General features: G+C 37.8%; 1 protein-coding gene across 1 annotated transcript in view; it reads left to right on the top strand.

Annotated features, from left to right (window-relative positions):
• Positions 1-3: 3 nt before the first annotated feature.
• Positions 4-19,608, top strand: part of CTPS2 (CTP synthase 2) — a 75,677-nt gene continuing 56,072 nt past the window's right edge. The window contains exons 1-13 of the mRNA XM_086740284.1: positions 4-103; positions 983-1,188; positions 4,148-4,318; positions 4,599-4,699; positions 6,597-6,713; positions 8,111-8,194; positions 13,161-13,241; positions 14,407-14,558; positions 14,812-14,944; positions 17,334-17,422; positions 17,793-17,887; positions 18,759-18,821; positions 19,429-19,472. Coding sequence (XP_086596410.1) covers positions 1,023-1,188; positions 4,148-4,318; positions 4,599-4,699; positions 6,597-6,713; positions 8,111-8,194; positions 13,161-13,241; positions 14,407-14,558; positions 14,812-14,944; positions 17,334-17,422; positions 17,793-17,887; positions 18,759-18,821; positions 19,429-19,472 — 1,296 coding nt within the window. The 5' untranslated portion in view covers positions 4-103; positions 983-1,022. The remainder of the gene's footprint in view (positions 104-982; positions 1,189-4,147; positions 4,319-4,598; positions 4,700-6,596; positions 6,714-8,110; positions 8,195-13,160; positions 13,242-14,406; positions 14,559-14,811; positions 14,945-17,333; positions 17,423-17,792; positions 17,888-18,758; positions 18,822-19,428; positions 19,473-19,608) is intronic.

Consider the following 19,608-nt stretch of genomic DNA (forward strand, 5'->3'; position numbering starts at 1 on the left):
TTCTTTTTCTGGATGTAGCTTTCGAAATGGCTTAGATGATTATGAAATGTTAATGTTGACGACTGCATTAGCTGATTTATGAAGGAGGAGTCTGAAACAGGAGGTGGGCTCCAAATCTTAAAATCTGCTGTTAAAAAAAAATTACATCTTAAAATTAAATGGCAGGGAAAAGTTAATTCCTGATGATTCTTTTCTCCCGAGTTAAATACTTTTGATTGCTATGGTCTTCCTTTTGTCCATGTTGACAAAGAAATCATAGTTTATTAATTTCTATTACCAAGAAATATAAAAGCATTGATAACAAGCATTGTTACGTTCTTGAACTCTGTCTCCTGAAGATCCAGGCCTTATTTGTGTTACTTACAGTAAGAGGAAGAGTTACAGTGTTCATTCACTAGCTGCTGCTTGTGAATACTTGATACACTGTGAGTTGGAGAAGTGAAAGCTGCTGAAAAATGGAGTGGGTGGTATAACGTTCTGATTTTAATGGATATTTGAAGGTACAGTTACGATTTTTGAAGGTAAAGCTACTGGGCAGAGAATGTGAGTGTTCTGACTAATGTAGCAATGAACAATCTTTGAGCTAACTTCTTGAAACACATGTGAAATTATTAACTACTTTAGTTTAGAAAGAATCCAAGGTGAGATTCATCTTGCCTAACTTGTGGTTCTAAAAGTTATCTGGTTTTTCCTGTCATGGGAGAGGAATACAGCCGATGAACTGTGGCTCTTTGGTATTTCCACAGAGCAGCATATCAAAATGGTATCTTGTTTTTCCACTGACTCTGGCATGGATTTAGGTGCCTAGTTTATATATTGGTGTATAAACTGGGAGAGATGAATCCTACTCCCACATTCCAGAGTGGTAATTTTTGTTGTCCATTTCTGAAGGTCGTTTCAGCTTAGATTCTTGGCATACTGAGGCTGTGTTCTTCCCTGACATGAATTTGCGTTCAACAGATGTACATCTTTGTCATTTTAGGTTTCCAGCTTGAGATCAGTGTGCGTGTGCTGATTCTCCGATGAAGTACATCCTGGTAACTGGTGGTGTCATCTCAGGCATTGGCAAAGGGATCATTGCAAGCAGCATTGGCACCATACTGAAATCATGTGGTCTACGTGTCACTGCAATCAAAATTGATCCTTACATAAACATAGATGCTGGAACCTTTTCACCATATGAGCACGGTATGAAGGGCAGTGCTGTTTCCTTTTGCATAAATATTTGTATTCACAGTAATGTGGTATTTTAGCTGTTTCCTTTTTTTTTTTTTTTTTTTTGAAAAAACCCCAATAGTATGGTAGTTGTTAGTAATTTTATAATCTATTTCACAATGCAAGTTTGTTCCTTACTATGTGTTCTCAATGGCGTGGTCTGCTGTAGGTAAGGAGAGAGGGAGCCTGTTCGTTGAAGACACTTTTATGAATAAATGCTTCCTTTCTATGAAATACCACTTTGTTGGCAAAATCCTAGCTATAGGCCTTGTTTGATTACTGCTATCTTCAGTTCAACTTGATAAAAAAAAAATTGGAATAATGCTATAAAACTTACTTGAAACTTAAGTCCTCAACAGTTACTTGTGATTGCTGTTACCTGGGTGTCAGGTGTCAGTGCCTCTAGTGTAAGTGTCTTCATGAGAGTTAGATAAAGTTCTCATTTTAGTCAATGAGGATTGAGTCAAAACCATCAGTGAAGCTTAGAGAGCCAACTAATGATATAATTTTAAAGTAGATGCTTAGTTTGGTTGGTCAGTTCTCTAAGCTACCTTGGTTGTATTGACTACATTGCTGATGAGCTACAAGACAGTCTGACATGCATCTGTAATGTTGAATGTTCCTTCAGCTGTCTGGCCTGTCACTCGTACATTTATTAAAAACAACAGTTTTTAAAGTTCCAAAGTACTTTCAGCCAATAGACATTTCTAATTCTTTTTATCTGTCAGATTTTCTCTGCTTACTTTTAGTCTAGACCAAAATTTTTGGACCTGGAGATAAATGTGTTTATCTCCTGAACCAAAAAAAAGATCTTGCTGCTTTTTAAGTGGAGGAAGAGTACAGCACATCAGATCTCTCTCAAAAAGCCAAATTTAACTAATCCAGTAGCCTTGCACTTTCAGAAGCACATCTGGTGCTACTTAGGCAGTTGACCAGGGAAATTCTGCCTTTGACTTTAGTGGCAAGACTCCTGCGATGACTTAAGATCGTGAGAATGTATTCCTCCCAGGGATCGGGTACAGAGGAGAGGGGATACTATGGCATCTAATTCCCATACAATTTTTTTTTTTTCCCTCTATTTACTTAAGAGTTCCTTACTGCTTGTGAAGAAACATTGGCTTGCTGGATAGTAAGTAGACATTGATACATGCCAGAATGGCAAGCCTCTTTTGTTAACATTTTGGCAGAAATATGATTGAGTCAAAGGATTTTAATTTGGTGATTTCCAGTTGACTAAGGAGTTTTTTAATAATATTTTTTTTTACACTTCCAGGGTCTGGTTATGAGAAGTATTGGTTCCACTCTGCCTCTGTTGGCTTAAATGATAACTTAGTACAGAGGAGGTACTCAGTGCCTCATGGAATCCGACATAACTCCTCCACTCTGTCATATGCATTGTGGTGTTTTTGTTAAACTGTTGCTGGGAGTATTGTATCTTGGTGGGTGTTGTGGTTTTGCCCTAGTCACCAGACAGTTTCTCACTCCCCCTCTCCATCCCCAGCAGAATGAGGGAGAAAATTGGGAAGAAAGGAAAACTCATGGGTTAAGATGAAGACATTTTACTAGAAAAGCAAAGGAAAACTACAATAATAACAAAATATATGGATACTAAAATATACAAAATTAACGATGCATGATTTCTCACCACCCGATGTCCCAATGACCAATACAGTCTGTCCTGATCAGCGATCATGGAAACGAAACGAAGCAGCAAGCAAAGGAATGAGAGAGAGAGAGAGAGAGAGCAAGGGACCGAGAGCGATGCCAGCGAGTGAGATGCCCCCACTGGACAACCCCTGCTCTTATACTGAGCATGGCATTTATGGCATGGAATACTCTCTTTGGTCTGTCTCTCTCCCAGCTTCCTGCACTTTAGTGAAACCTGGAAAGCCAGACACTGTCCTTGGTCTCATTAACAACAACTCATATCATCAGGGTATTTATCAACATTCTTCACATATGAAATCCAAAACACACTGGCTACTGAGAGGAAAATTAACTACATCCCTGCTGAAACGAGGACAGTGGGATATATATTTCTATAGTCCACACTATACCTTCAGTGGGATTTCTTCTTCTTTTTTTTTTTTTCTTTTTTTTTTTTCTCTTGTATATTATTCTTGTAACTTGTTTAGCCATTGATTCATTGGGTCATGGCAAAATATTTTATGTTTTTTTCTGAAGAGCATTCCAGCCTTACCTCAAGATCTAGCAACTTTAGTTTCTTCAGAAGTTTACTGGATTCAGAATTTAGAGTCTCTTCAGAGGTCTAAGAAAAACCTGAACCTGAAAGATATTTTCATTAGATTTTTCAGGGTCAGAAATAATCCTCGCTGTGAACACAGTGAACCAAATACACAAAGTGAAACAAGTGAATAAGAAACAGTGATCACATTTGAAGAAGCATTTATGTTCATCATAACTTTACTTCTGATCCAAGCCTTAATTGTTAAAATAGATCCAAGCAACAAGAATTTATAGTGAAACACTTTGAATATGCGTAATAATTCGTGCTTAGAAAAGCATAGTATTTGGCTCCCACATAGAAATTAATGTTTTATTTGTGGCTGATTTATGATTCCTGGAGATTGTTTTCTTCTAATCAAGGGTTGTAGCATGCTGTTGAAATGCTGGTTAAATATTTTTAAGTCACTTAAATATTTTGGCAATATACTTACATGTATTTGCAAAACTATACATGACTGAGGGATAGGCATTCAATGTAAAAGTAATGACTCCGATAGTAAGTCACACAGAATGACAACGCAGATTGAGTTGGATCATGTACTTTATTGATATGTTGTTGTGATATGTCATTTTAAAAAACTTTTCTTCAATTTTAAGATAAGTTTGTGGTGTTCCTGCTGTGTGTTTAAATAATTTCTGATTATTTTGTTGCTTTTCTGTCTGTTTTCACTTTCTTTTTTTTCAGGTGAAGTTTTTGTATTGAATGATGGTGGAGAAGTTGACTTAGATTTGGGAAATTATGAGAGATTTTTGGACATCAATCTCTATAAAGATAACAACATCACCACTGGAAAGATATACCAGCATGTCATTAATAAGGAAAGACATGGTGATTACCTGGGAAAAACCGTTCAAGGTGATATTTTTAATTCTGTGGGATACTAGTCACTATTCACAAAAGAGTGATCTGCTAGAATAAACTGCTCCTTGCTACATCACCTTATTTCTTTTTCCTTCCCACGAGATATGGGCATATTCCTGTAATGCTGGGCTTCTGGGCTCAAGGAAGGGAGGAACAGAAGAAGGAGCTAGTAGTTTTCATTTATCTTTCTGGTCATTTTCCCCCTTTTGCGTGCAGAAACTGATATATGGGCCTGAAGTAAGATGTGCTTGCCTTCTTTGATTTTGTCTTGTAGTTGTTCCACACATCACTGATGCAGTTCAGGAATGGGTAATGAATCAGGCAAAAGTTCCAGTGGATGATGACAGAAAAGAGCCACAAATTTGTGTAATTGAGGCAAGTATGGAACCTTTTAGGTTCTACAGTGAACACAAAGAACTAGCTTGCTTCCTCTTTGCTACTTACTGTAAAACGGTCAGACTGAAGTTTTATAGAGAACAGCAATGCCAAGACACATTTTCTATTCTTTGGTTTGTTCCGAGAATCATAGGTGTGGTCTTATCCCTACAGCTTCTGTGTGCTTGACTAAGTCCCTTCTAGAATACTGCTGAAACTGAGCTGCTTAACAGTTTATGAATTTATAAAATTAAAGCAGCCAGTTACTGTAATGTGAAGTTACCTGTTCCAAGATACAGACATTTGACTGAAGCTTTATACTGTTAAAAGTATTGAGAGAACTCCTGTAATACCTGAAATCTCCTATGGTCTGAAGGAGAGCCTGTAACATTCTAGCTTTCTGTATGACTTCAAATGTCCATCTTGTTGCTCATGGTCACATTTAAAGGAACATATTTAAACACTGTCTAAGTTATCATCCCACTTTCTGGTGTTATTTTTAAGATCTTTGGAGGCAACTTTGTTAATCACTTAACCTACTGATGTTCTGCACAATGGAAACAGTAAGTTTTACCCATCCTTAGGAGGGCATTGAGACAACTGGACCGAAGGCAGTCAGTAATTGCTACTATTACTATTACAGCAGAAAACACAGAAAAAGATTACATCTGAGAATTTGACAGAAGAATATGTCATAGATTTAATGCCAGAAATGGGCACCATAATCAATAGTGTGATAAACTTTGTGGCCCAGGCTGCAGATTTGCTCAGTATTTCTTACCAGAAGAATCTGCCTTGATTGAAATGTACTTATTGGTATAGCTATACATCATGTTTATTATGTGCACAGTGAGAGTCAAACACTTCATTTAAAACAAATGTAAAACCAGTAAATACAGAAGTTTCACTAGAACATTAATAAGTGATTGACTTGTCAGTCCTTTAACTTCAAGTTTAATTTTTTGTTTCCTCTGTATAAAGGTTTTTATTTTGTAATAGCTCCAGCCTGATAAAAATATTTTTTTCAGAACTTTAAGGATAATTGTAATGTTTTTCCATGGCAAAATCCTGAAGGAGTTAGACTGGATGTGTCACATACAGATGCAGTTGTCAGAAGTTTTTCTGGTACTGAGTGAACACAAATATGCAATTCTGTCAAAAGCCACGTGGTGGCACTGAAAAATCATTCTGAAATAGAGCTGGTTCATAAGACTTATGTATTAAACACTGCTTTATTTAGTGGTTAGCCTACTACAGCTCTTTGTAGCTCTTTGGATGTATAAATAAGTTTTATGATGGACTTAGTCTTGGGTTTTGGTTTGGTAATAAATATTTAAAATCTTTTATAATGTCAAATATTATTTCACGTTGTCCATATGGCATTTATTGATGTTGGACAGCTATGGTGATATTGCTGAATGGGTGTATCTTATTGGTCACAACTGTTCATTAATCTGACCAACAGGAAAATAAAGTTTTAAAATAAATTTCTTTTTGAAGTTTAAAAAGAAAAGCTTAAAAAACTTTTAATTTTTTTTTTTAAAAAAAAAAACAACCCTTCACATCAGCTTAACTATTGATTACTTTTTCACCACTTTGAAGGCAATGTGAAATCATGTCTTATTCAGTAGCACTGCACATCTTCCCATGGGAAGCTCATGTGTTTGGTGTAAAGTGAATATAACAAAACTGGAAAATTGTTTTGTTTTCCACTGGGAACAAAATGCGCAGAATAGAGGAGGGCTCTTTGCTGAGTATGCCTGCAAATTTCAACTGTCAGGTTTTTTTATAGGATAAAAATTTCAGAAAACTTGGTCAGTATGAAGGAGGTAGACTTTTTATTTTTCTTTTGTTTTTGCTTTCTGCCACTCTGACCTATCCAAGCTTTCTTTTTCAGCTGGGTGGAACGATTGGAGATATTGAAGGAATGCCATTCATTGAAGCATTTAGACAGTTTCAGTTCAAAGCAAAAAGAGAGAACTTCTGTAATATCCATGTTAGTCTAGTACCACAGGTAAGTTATTAAAATTAACAAAATAGATTTTCTTCTATATTGACCTTTATATTTGTTTACTTCTTGCATTAACTCCTCCTTGCTGGAGGGTTTTAGAGACAGAGATATGAAACTCAGCCACATTGGGGTAAATAAAGGCCTTGTTAATGACTTTCTTGATGTAAGAATCAGTTTTAATGTTCTAAGTTACCAAAAACCCCCATTATCAACCCTGATTTTTCTAGAAGGCTAAATATAGTGATGCTTTGAACTGGAAGGTGCTGGTACATCATGAGCTCAGTAAGAAAGGCACTCAGACTCTCTAAGGTATCATTTGAAATTCTATTTGTTAGAGCTGACACTGTAAGAAAAGAATGGTATAAATGACCTTACATCCCTTTAGGTGATGGAAACCCCAGGTGGTGTAGCAATGAATGGCCCTGATATGCAGCATGCTGGGCAGACCCCATCTGTTCAAGAGATTCTTCTCTTTCAGTCATTTGAGCTAATAAAGAATTTTCTTACAAGGAAACAACTGTACCACTTTTACTGTCAAACAGAAAGGATGTTCTCGGGGGAACTTGCTGCATCCCTGGGTAAGGGCAAAGTCACGCAGGTGAGGTAATTGCAGATGCTGAGTGGGAGCTGCCTGCAGGCTCCTCTGTTACAGAGAGCTGGCTGAGTTTGTCTTGCGGCCAGGGGGTTTGTGCCGCACAGGCCTGGGTCTCCTCAGGTGAACTCTCATGTGGCTCATTAACTCCTCAATCTGCGATGGTCTTCCAGTCAAGACCTCTGCAACTTTTTGTGCAGGGCTAAAAGTACTTTTCTATTTGAACTGTAAATTTTACTTCACAAATAGATTTTCTTATTATTTTAAGAGGTAAGTATTCACTGGGGAGATTTTGGTAAGCAAAGTTTGGTAATGATGATGTGGTTGCACCTTGTACAGATAAAAAAAGGAATCATTAACCACTGCAGCTATGGATTAGAGGATTGATCAGCAATTGGTAGGATTGATTCTTTGTATTTGAGAACAGAATTATTTACTGCATCTGATTATTTCCAAGGATAGTTGCTGAAGGCTTTGTGTTATGTTTGACATTTTCCATTTATCAGCAAAATCTGACCTTTGGAATATTCTTCTTCTTCTACCTGAGTCAATTATATTGAAACTTTTTCTCTGAACAAAAAAGCAAAATAAACTTTACCTGAATTAAGACCATGTGGCTTCTTCACAGAATTTCTTATATAAGTAATAACAGTGGTTCCATTTCTGTTTCTGACATATTATGTCTCTGTTTGGATATGTTTGCTTCCTGCAAGTATTATTACTTTCAATGATTTTTCTCTTTTAACCTGTAACTGCTCTTTTAGTAGATGTTAGTTGCTATTTGAGCTTTCAAAATATGTCTTTCCAGCCTAATGCCACTGGCGAACAGAAGACAAAACCAACACAGAACAGTGTGCGAGCACTGAGGGGTCTAGGCTTGTCTCCAGATTTGGTGAGTCAATAAGTACAGGTTTTTATTTATAGGTCATCCAGAAGTGTCCTTGCATAACCTATGTTCAAAGAGTAAGCCTTATTCTCCCATGAGACAAGAATTTTAGAAGAAATGCAACATATATGCTGCACTGCCTCACTAAAGCCACAGGAAAGAAATTACTCAAATTCACTCAAAGTTCACTTAATTCAACTAACTCCTTGCAATATCTTGGGACTGTAGCTATGTTCTTCTTCTGAAGGGATCTTTGCAGAAAAATGTTTCTGCACTGCTGAAAATAATCTAAAGTCTCAGTTCACTTTGTGGGAAGACCTAGAATGCTTCTGGCTTCTAACATTCTCTCAGAAATTTCTTTTTATGCATGATTAAGAAGAAGCAATCCTACCTTTGAAGTACATCCTTTGGAAATACAAAACGTGTGAATGAATCTTCAGAATAAAGTTCCTGAATTTCTTTCATGGAATCATAGCATAGTTTGGATTGGAAGGGACGTTTAAAGGTGTCGTAGGTTAGCCCCACTTGGGACCAAGCTATGCAGCTTCTCAGTCATTCTCCCCACCCTCTGAGGGGATGGGGGAGAGAGAATATAAAAAACCCTCAAGGTTTGAGATAAGGACAGGGAGAGATCATTAACATTACCGTTACGGGCAAAACAGACTTGACTTGGGGAAAACTGTTTAAATTTATTAATAATAAAACCAAAGCAAGATAATGAGAAAGGGGAAAAAAACCAACTTCCCCCTATGTCTCCCTCTTCCTGGGCTTAACTTCATTCCAGATTATCTCTACCTCCTCCCCCAAAGTGGCACAGGAGGATAGGGAATGGGAGTTGTGGTCAGTTCATCACGTGTTGTTTTCCACTGCTATGTCCTCCTCAGGGGAAGAACTCCTCACATTCCTTCTCTGTGGGCCTCCATGGGCTGCAGGGGGACAGCCTGCTCCACCATGGGCTGCACCACGGGCTGCAGGGGAATTCTGGCCAGGAGTGGCATTACTCCTCCCCTGCCTTCATTGACCTTTGTGTCTGCAGCTGTTCCTCTCACAAGAAATTCTTCACAACAGGCAGGCAGACGCCTCGGGTTCTCTTCACATCTCATCTCCTCTGCACTTCTTGCAACCAGGTGGGGCCGAGTTGGGCCCAGACAGCCGCTCAGTGGGAGGCCAGAGGGTGAGGCCCACAAGGCTCACAAGGCTTGCACCTCCGCCTTGCTTTCCCTGCTTCTGCTTCTTCACTCCTTTTTCCTTTTTTTTAATTTTATTTTTTTTTAATTTTTTTTTAAATTTTCCCCTTCTTAAATATGTTGTCACAGAGGTGTTATCATTGTTGCCAGTGAGCTTGGCCCTGGTCAATGGCAGGTCTGCCCTAGACCCGTCAGGGTCCACCAGACAAAGGGGAGACTTCTAGCAGCTTCTCACAGAAGCTGCCACTGTGGCCCCCCTGCCACCCCCCACCCCTCCCCCCCCAAAACCCAGCACAAAGATCATCTAGTCCAACCCCCCTGCAAGGACCAGGGACGTCTCCAACCAGATTAGGTTGCTCAAAGCTCCCTCCAGCTTGGCATTGAACGTTTCCTGGGATGGGGCATCCACCACCTCTCTGGGCAACCTGTTCCAGTGTTCCACCACCCTCACTGTAAAAAATTTCTGCTTTATATCTAGTCTGAATCTCCTCTCTTTTAGTTTAAAACCATTACCCCTTGTCCTATTGCAACAGGCCCTACTAAAAAGTCTACTCCATCTTTCTTTTAAGCCCCCTTTAAGTATTGAAAGGATGCAATAAGGTCTCTGCAGAGCTTTCTCTTCTCCAGGCTGAACAGCGCCAACTCTCTCAGCACTTCCCTGTAGGAGAGGTGCTCCAGCCCTCTGATCATATTCTTGGCCTCCTCTGGACTCGCTCCAACACGTCTATGTCTGTCTTGCAGTGGGCACCTCAGCGCTGGATGCAGTACTCCAGGTGGGGTCTCACCAGAGTGGAGTAGAAGGGCAGAATCACCTCCCTTGACCTGCTGGCCACTTTTCTTTTTATGCAGCCCAGGATACAATTGGCTTTCTGGGCTGCAAGTTCACATTGCTGTCTCATGCAGTTTTTTATCCACCAGTACTCCCAGATCCTTCTCTGCAGTGCTGCTCTCAATCCCTTCTTGCACCACATACTATAGTGAACCTAAAGCCAAGAAGTTTCACCTCGTGCCAGTTGGCAAATGATGATAAATACTCAACTCCTTCCATTCTTTCTCCCCAGTGCTCTAATACTAAGTATGTGTTTATTCCCTGGATGCAGTATTTGCCTCCCTGGTGCTTTTCCTTGGGAGCAGAGAGGAGACTTAAGTAGATTGCAGCTCCCTGTTGTGATACCTGTCTGCCATTGGAGATGTTAATCTGCTTGGTCAGTTGCTGGTATCACTGAAGCCAGGGCAGTGCAGCATCAAATGCCAGTACAACCCCAGTTCACACTTACGCTGCTATCTTTCTGAGCTGCAACTGGTGCAGCTGAAGACACGCTCTGTTTTTAGGTCTACTTCAGTAACAGAAAAGGACAATTTTGCTCTTTCATGCAAGGCTGCTTTTTTTTTTTTAAGTCAAAAGGTATTTTCCATGCTTAATTCTGGAAGTTGTTGAGCACTTTCCATTCCCAATAAAGTCCAATGGGTGAAAAGACTTCCTAGCCCTTTTCAGAAATGAGAGAGTAGTGAGAATAGTCACTGGTTCTGTATAACATTTGTATCTTCAAAAAAGAATAATTATCCTTGAAAGGATAGTCAAACAACTAAATTTTGTGTTGTGCTTCTTTCTGATTTTTTTCTAACTCTCACATTTTGCATTTATTAAAAAGCATGTTTATAACTACAAAACGAATGGCTTTGTAAATACGATATGTGAAGGATGTGTTAGGTAGCTTCAAATGTGAAGTTGTGACCTGGTAGCTGTAATCAGCTTGTGGAGGGAGAGACTTTTATTAACACAGTGCTGCTCTGCATTCCAAGCTTCAGGGCTTAAATTTCAAAATCCCTCTTGAGGTGCTAATTGCATATGGAAAGTTGCATATGATTTTTGAAGGCCTTTAAGATAATTGCCAGTGCCTGCCTCTTTTTCTTTTTTTCCCCAAATTAATTTTTAAAAGCCTGTTAAGTGTGTGTAGTAAAAGGAAAACAGGCTATCTAGTCACTTTCTCACATCTTGAGTTCTTGCCTGGGGCAGTTCTGGGACTGCCAGAAGCGCAGTACTTTTTTTTTTTTTTTTTTTAACAAAACAACCAAAAAACTTGCTGCTGTTGACTACTAAAGCATAGAGAGGTTACACTCTGAGCAAAGCCTCTTGGCACTGTTGTTAAGTTGCCTGGGCACTGCTTCAAGAAAATCTTTAAATGGTTTCTCTCTTGGGCAGGGGCTGCAGGCCAAGGCAGCACATGGGGAAGCTCCTAGAACAGCAGTCAGGAGAGCTTCCTTCAAAAGCTGTGCTGCCAGGCTGCCTAATCTGAATTTGGCTAGACCTCTTAATACCTGCTGCCTCCCTGTCTGGTCCCAGGCTTCCACGAGGTGGCATGCTGGGCCAGTCTCAGCTGTGTATGTACGGGAGCCTTTGTGTTCTCCACGGGGTGTTCTAAGCACTTAATGAATACAGTGTATCTGCAGATTCAATGTCCCCCTCACAGCATTTTGAAAACTGGTTATATGCGTGTCAGTGCTGCTTTATTCAGTTGAATTGTTCCTCATCTTCTTTGTATTATGTTTCTTTGAGATGCATCTCTGCCACTGTTATTATTGCTTCATATTTTTATGCAGATTCTAATGTTTTTGATTTCTGTGACTCCATTAACTTTAAATTTGTCTCAGAAAGATGGATGATAGCTTTCAAAGTGGATCTAATCATGTCCTCATGCTATCAAGATTTATGAGTTATGTCTTCAAACAGTACCCAATTTTTAAGTTGTGCTTAATTGAATTGAATGTATTTTTTTTCATAATTCTTTTTTGATTATTAGAATGTGTGCTAATTTTCCCTTATACTTGGCATTGTTTTTCTGTTTCTAGAATTTCTTGTAAGGGTAGGGGAAGTTAATTAGACTTCATTGATATCAGTGTAGGTAAGCTGTGTTCTAGCAAGATAATCAAAGACCGGCTACAAGTTTTTGAACAAAAAAGGGTTAATGTATTAAGTAGTTGCATTTGCTAGAAAGATGGGGAAAATAATGCTTTAATCTTTTTAACAGGATTATGCTACTTTCTGTTGTACTTTTAATATTCAAATTAACTTAAGGTAATAGGCTAAGTAATCAATAGGGACGTTGAGAGAGCAGTTCTGCACTTTGAGTTATCTGCCTGAAGTTGCATAATGCAAAAAAAACCCTTCCAACAAACGCCAAAACATATGATTATTTTATTTGTTGGTAAAAATTGTCAATTTTCTAAAATCCTTGAGAATTACATGTATCCGCAAAATAATAGCAGAATAATTGCACCAGGAAAAAAACCACTAAATTATGAAACAGTTTTCTGCTCTTCAGCCTCCTTCTTTTTATCATGATGTGAAAATTAAGAATTACAAAAAGATTCTGAAGTACTGAAGTAGTAGAAAACCTGCATGTAAGCTAAGTATTATTGCTCTAAATTTAGTTGATAAGATCTCAATATTTCTTTTGATTCATCATATTATTCATACCTGGAGAGCTGTTAGACTTTATCTAAAGAGCATTACAATAGTAGCTACAGGAAAGAGGAACATGAGGAAGCAGTATTGCAGAGAATGCCAAAGAAAGATTAATAAAAGTTGCATCAGTATGGGCAAGTGACTGTTTTACCTTTCCCTTGCTAGCAGATATTTCTGAGCTATGGTATATAGTGGAACTCCAAAAGAGGGAAAGAAAAAAAGTGCTTCCAAAGGAGATTAATTTCTCCATGAGCAGCATTGAGGATCTTCTGTTGGTTTGCCTAGTAAATATTGAATATATTTCCTTCTGTTATGACAGATTGTCTGCAGAAGTGCAAAACCTATAGAAATGGCAGTGAAGGAAAAGATTTCCATGTTTTGCCATGTGGAGCCTGAGCAGGTCAGTACTTTAATATTTTATTCATCATTACTTAAACATGTGGGGAAGCATACAAACATTTCTGTGCGTTTCTCCTTTCAGCTTCAGACAGTTTCATTAATATGTGATTGTTTTTACCATTTTTATTTTGCTGTCATGTACCTTATAACACTTTAAAATATTGGGAGTTTATATGTTAAATTTCATGTCAAACAGTCATTAACAACTTAAATGCATGTTATATAAAAAGTTAATAAAAAGAATAGATTTTTGAGAGCCTGGTTAATTGCTATACATAGTTGTGAAAACTGTGCGGTTTCAAGCTATGGCTGGTTATTATCCATCAACCATCTCAGGTGGTTATAATAATGAATGAACAAGGAGTGGTTAAAGCTGGGGGTTTTGCTTATGTCCAGCGATCATCACAGTCATGTGAACACTCTTACTGTGATAATACATAATAGGCTATTTATGCTCCTTAACATGCTTAAAACATCTACTGTGTAGTTATATATCCTTTTATAGTTCATGTGTGATTTTGGCCTTAATAGTTTCAGTGATTAATTGCTATTCAAGTAGTAATTTTGATAAATCAAATGCTCTTTAATATCTTGGCAAGTGAGAGCATTTTACTCTTCAACGTACTTGTTAATTAATAACCTAACCTAATTTGCTAACAAAATTATTTTAGGAGACATCATTACAACCTAATTGGGTCTGTTTTGTTAGGTTTCATTTTTGTTCTTTCTTTCTCAGTTAAATATTCTTCAAGTTTGTAAGAGAGAGCGAAAGAAGTGTTAGCAAGCATGACTGCTTGTGGGGCCAGATGTTTGTATTAAAACTGATGCATTGATAGGCTTGACAAGCTATTTTTGTATGATGGTGCGATGCAGAAGTGAAACACATTTTTTTACCTTTTGGGTAGCTTTTTCTTTGTAGATTTACTGGAACTTTAAATATTGGTTATGCTGGCCTGCTCGTTCAAAGTATTTAAAAAATTGAATGTATGTAGAATACAAAACACGTGCAGTATACAAAAAATAGAATGTGTTTCCTATGAGAAATTTTAAAAATTTAAATGTACCTAGAATACAAAATGCATATGCTGTACAAAAAATAGAATGTATATTTCCTATGAAAAATTTTTAGATTGTCTTCTATGTTATGCTTTTTTTTTTTTTGTTAGGTGATATTTATCCATGATGTTTCTTCCACTTATCGAGTACCAATCCTGTTGGAGAAGCAAGGCATCATTAAGTATTTTAAACAGAGGTTAAATTTACCTATTGATGACCAGCCAAGTGATCTTCTAATGAAATGGAAGAAAATGGCTGACAGGTATGCTGACTCCTGCTGCTTTTTCTAGAAGTGTTTTAATTCACGTTAGGTTTTTATCTGCTGTGACATCACCAAAGTGGACTGGGGTCAGTAGCATGCTGCTGAACAACACTTGTCAATGCTCTGGGTTTAAAAACCTTGTCAAACTTGAGATTTTAGAATATGTTTTGTGAAGTTAGAGAAAAAGTAAATGCTGTTCAAATGTTTTCTTTGTGAAGGTTGATGTAATAACTGAAAAATCTGTTTTTGTCAGATATGAAAGGTTGCTGAAGGTGTGTTCCATAGCTCTCGTTGGCAAGTACACAAAACTAAGTGATTGCTATGCATCTGTTTTCAAGGCTTTGGAACACTCTGCGCTGGCAATTAATCACAAACTGGATTTGATGGTGAGGATATTTCCGGATTTTGCTTTCAGGAATAGTTTGAATATACTCTACTAGTTCCCATCATATGGGGCAGTTTTAATTCATGTGGAAATTAGAAAATGAATCATGCAGATAAGTACAGACTGGCTAAGCATCTCATTTTTTTTTAAGAAGTGTTTGCAGATTTAATTATTTTATTTGGAACTAAACTTATCTGAAAGGAATGCTGCAATTACGTAAAACTGGATCTGCTGAAAAAGCAGACTTCACCTGCAAATTTATATTCACTATCAAAGGTAGGTTTCACTTGTTCTCATGTTAATGAGATTAGCTTAAAGACAGGAGAAAATAGGTAAATTGGAAAGCAGTTCAGTTTGTTTTTAAAATCCGGTGCCAGAAGCTGTTACTCCTCATTTCTGTTAATATTCTGAGAGCTGTCCATTTTATTTTCAGCAGGATTCTAATGATATCAGAATTGGACCATAAACTTAGTTTCTGCAAGATAGTTCCTTGGCTAAAGGACTATTCAGGGAACTAACTTGTCTCATTTTAATGAGACTAGAAATTTGAACTACAAAGGGAAAAACTTAGCTGCTTTCTCACTGGTGGAACTGTCAGTTTCCATTGCTGAGTTTTGTTTCCAGGGATGGGAAGGCTGGGGCAGAGCAGCAGTGTGGAAGTGTGTGTTATTATCACTTAATGGGTACAGAGGACATTTAAGCAGCTTGCAGTAGCAAAACAGTAATAAGTGATCGCAAAGTATCAGCAATGGCACACTGCTTTAGAGTGATTCATTAAAGGATGTAAGATAAATTGATCAAAGTGGGCAGTTGCAGGCTGTACTGCACTCAGTAGGTTTTGGTCTCTGCCTGTGTCTGATCGAGGCAAGTTTGTGTGTGTATGCAGTTTGGTAACTGCTGAAAATTGCTAAACCCTGTGACCTTCGTTAATTTCATTTTTCATGATATAAAAATAGAAGATATTAGAGTGACAATTTCAGTGTGTCAAAAGCTAGGCATGAGTTACTTAGATAATGCTTGTACAAGGTGTTTCCACTCAGCTCTATAAAGTTTCTCCCTGGAACTAATCACTTTTTGGCGAGGAAGGTTGTTAATATCCAGGATGGCTTAACAGGTTGCTAGAGGCAGAAGGCCAAAGACATAGCCACCATTCTGTGACTTAGTCTGTCTCCCCGAGAAAGAAGCAATGGCAGCACCTAGAACAACCAGGGGTGCATATATACTTCTTTGATGAAGCACAGGGTAATGAATACATGCTTATTTACAGTGGTATTTCCAGTATCTTTGGGAGAAGATTATAACTTCCCTAAACCATGAACACTGAGTACTAAAGAAAGAATTTCTCATATGAGAAATTTGGTAACATCCTTCTGTTTGCTTGAGAACAGAGGTCACTAGGAGTTTATTACCTCAGATGTTTTATTTTCAGTGGCTTGGTGGAGAAGGTGACTAGCCCTGTATCAAGATAAGCAATTATGTTTTGTACCTTCCCATCATTGCTTGGTTCTCATGGACTGTTAATCAGACGATGAAGTAGTTGCAGCACCTTGTTATAACGCAGAATGTACTTTTCACTGTGTCTTGCACTGTTGTGGGCTCTGAGATCACCCTGTTGTTTTCTCACAGTATCATTCTGCTGCTTGTCAGGTACATCAGTCAGCTGCAAATACTTCATCTTTTGCTTCTCATTGTTGATGCCATCTCAGAAACTTTTCAAGTAGGGGAGGCAAGCAGAGATGCACAAAGAAAAGCAGATCTGAACTATTTTTTCTGTAGGACTTCTTTACTGAGAGAAGTGGGTTGATTTATTCTCTGAGGAGGGGGAAGAGGCCCTTCCTATCCAGACAAAAGGAAAAAAACCAGAAACTCTTAGTGTCCTTCTCCTCTTGTCCTCTGGAAGGTATGCTGAATGATGAATAGCATAGAGACAGACAACTGGTTGCTACCTATTGTGTAAAACAGCTAGAGAACTGTTCAAGAAAACAAAATAACTTCATGGTTAATAAGAGGAAATATTCTTCTGCATACTAAGGAACTTATGCATCGTGTTCACTGCTAAAAAGCAGCAGTGAAATGTAACTCTGAAATTATGAGGACTAAGTAGAACTCAAGTAAACTTTATGCATTTATGTGACTAAGAATCCAATTGGTAGATATCCTGGAAAATATTAAAACAAACAAACAAAACACCAGAAACTCAGCTTAGGGAAGAAATAGCTTATGTTTTAAAACTTAAGCTGTCTTTTTCCCTTGAAGGGAAAGGAGAGGAGGTATCATGGAGGAGAAAAGGAAAATAAATGTATTTGTAGGATAAGCTTTCCTCCACGATAAGTTTTCTTGCTCTGTCTGTGGAAGAAATTACTGTTTTATTGCTTATTTTTCTTTATTAGTACATAGATTCAACAGAACTTGAACGTTCTACGGAAGTGGAGAATTCAGTGAAATATCACCAGGCATGGCACAAACTGTGCAAAGCAGAGTAAGTGGCATTGGATATTCTATATCCCAAATGCAGACTGTGATATTTATTTCGTGTGATGAAAACTTCTTCAGTAAATAATCTCTCAGTGCATGTATGTAGCTAGTTTGTTTAAGCAGTATGTACTTAAGCAGTAGGAATTTCATGGTGAAGCATGAGGTTGGTCAGGTGAGAGCTGGGGTGGGTAGATGAGACAAATCTCCGAATTTAGAGTTTAATTCTGTGTATTCTGAATGGTCATGTAAAACATGCCTTTTGTACTTTGTGCCTGCTTTGTTATAAGCTAAAAAGTCTTTCTTCAATATGTATGGACTTCCTTTCCTGACTTGATTCTACATGTTGGTTGCTTTATATATGGCTGTCATTACAGTGGCATTCTGGTCCCAGGAGGGTTTGGAATTAGGGGAACAGAAGGCAAACTCCAAGCTATCTCCTGGGCAAGAACAAAGAAAAAACCTTTTCTTGGTAAGATCATTAGAGTCAGAAATTATTGTGTTTTGGAGGTGTGTAGCAAGCTAACTGATAGCAACCTAATTGATTTGATGAAAAAAAATCCCCAACAAACATGCACTAGGAAAGAATCCTGTCTGAGGGAAGTACACGTGCTATAGTGGCTATTTGCCTTGAAAATAATGCCCAGGGTCATAGTCATGTACTACATCTGCTTTATAAGGAGGGAACAAAAAGACTATCCCTACTGAAAAGGCTTTATCTGCTGTATTTATGTTTTATGTGGAAAAAGTCTTTGCTTCTCATTGTAATTAAATCAGCATCATTATAGATATTAATCAGTGTGCAGAAAACATAGATGTCTATGTACACATTTGCTATATTAAATAATTTTTGTTGATTTTCTGGTATATTTTATTATGGTAAAGTCTCTGATGCCATCTGATGTGTAAGCTAAGTGCTGTTTGTGTGAATGCATCTGAAGCTTTGGTTCCTACTCCGCATTTCTTACAATTTTATAAGTGACTACTTTGAGTATTTGCCAAAACAAAATTTGAATCTGGATACACACAGGCTTTCAGCTTCTGTTTGTCTTTATTTTTTTTTAATTGGTAAAATAGATGCAAACAAAAAAAAAATACTTTTGAGAGGGCTTAAAGCACATTGTTGTGTCACATGTATTTACAGTGTGCCAAGTTTGAGGAGTGAGTTTTACATTGAGCAACCTTTTTTGTTTTAGCTTTTTGGTAAGTCTGTGTATATACACTGGGTACTAAGATTTCTAAGCAGTCAAATTTAAGACAGAACAGCAAGCACTTTGTCAGTCCTGCTCTTTGTCCTGTTAAATTCTCGAGTTTTTGTTTTCTCTTTTTGTTTTCTATTCCAGGAGTTTGCCTTGGAATGCAGTTAGCAGTTGTGGAATTTGCAAGAAACTGTTTGAATTGGGAAGGTGAGCTCAGTATGCTAATGTGAATATGTTTTGCTTAGAAGAAGTTTTATTCTAACTGTGAAATGTGTATCTGTTATTGAAACTATTATATAGATCCTGTGATCATTAGGCACTTAGCTCTTGCGACGTGATAGTTTTCATCTAAGCACCCTGCTACCTTTCTGTACAAGTGAGTAGGAATTCTTATTATGCGAATTGATTGAAATCTGCTTCTTGATCGAAGGAGTGTAGGACAAAGTGTGCTTACAATTCACCTCTGTAGTCTCTTTCTGGAGTGTGCAAGTGATGAGGAGTATGAAGTGAGAAGTGATTTTCTCACGTGCTTTCGTTGGAGTAGCCACACCATAGCCGTAGCAGTAGTAGTATGAAGAGATTTAGCTCACCAATGGATTTCTACCACTAAAAGTTGAGAGGAAAGGGAGTATGTGTGACAGAGGTGATATGCTTCCTGTGGTTGCTTTGAAAGTGGTGCAGTATGTGTTTCAACATACAAGATCATAGCTTAAAGGCAAACGAGCCCTAAAATGCCACAGAGCTGTTATGATGAGTTTGTTGTGCATGTAGAACAATGGAAATGTACTATGTTTGTTCTGAACTTTTGTTTCAGATGCAAATTCTACAGAATTTGACCCAGACACAAAAAACCCTGTTGTGAGTACTGATTTTTTTTTTCTTCCTGCATATGTTTTGTGAACGTACATCTTTTGTTAAAAAGGGAGTTACCTCTGTGTAAGTTAAGGTCTATCTATATTTGTACATGGTAGGACATGAAGAGCTGTCTGCTGTT

The sequence above is a fragment of the Chlamydotis macqueenii genome, chromosome 1 (assembly GCF_036417535.1).
Source record: "Chlamydotis macqueenii isolate bChlMac1 chromosome 1, bChlMac1.mat, whole genome shotgun sequence".
NCBI lineage: Eukaryota > Metazoa > Chordata > Aves > Otidiformes > Otididae > Chlamydotis > Chlamydotis macqueenii.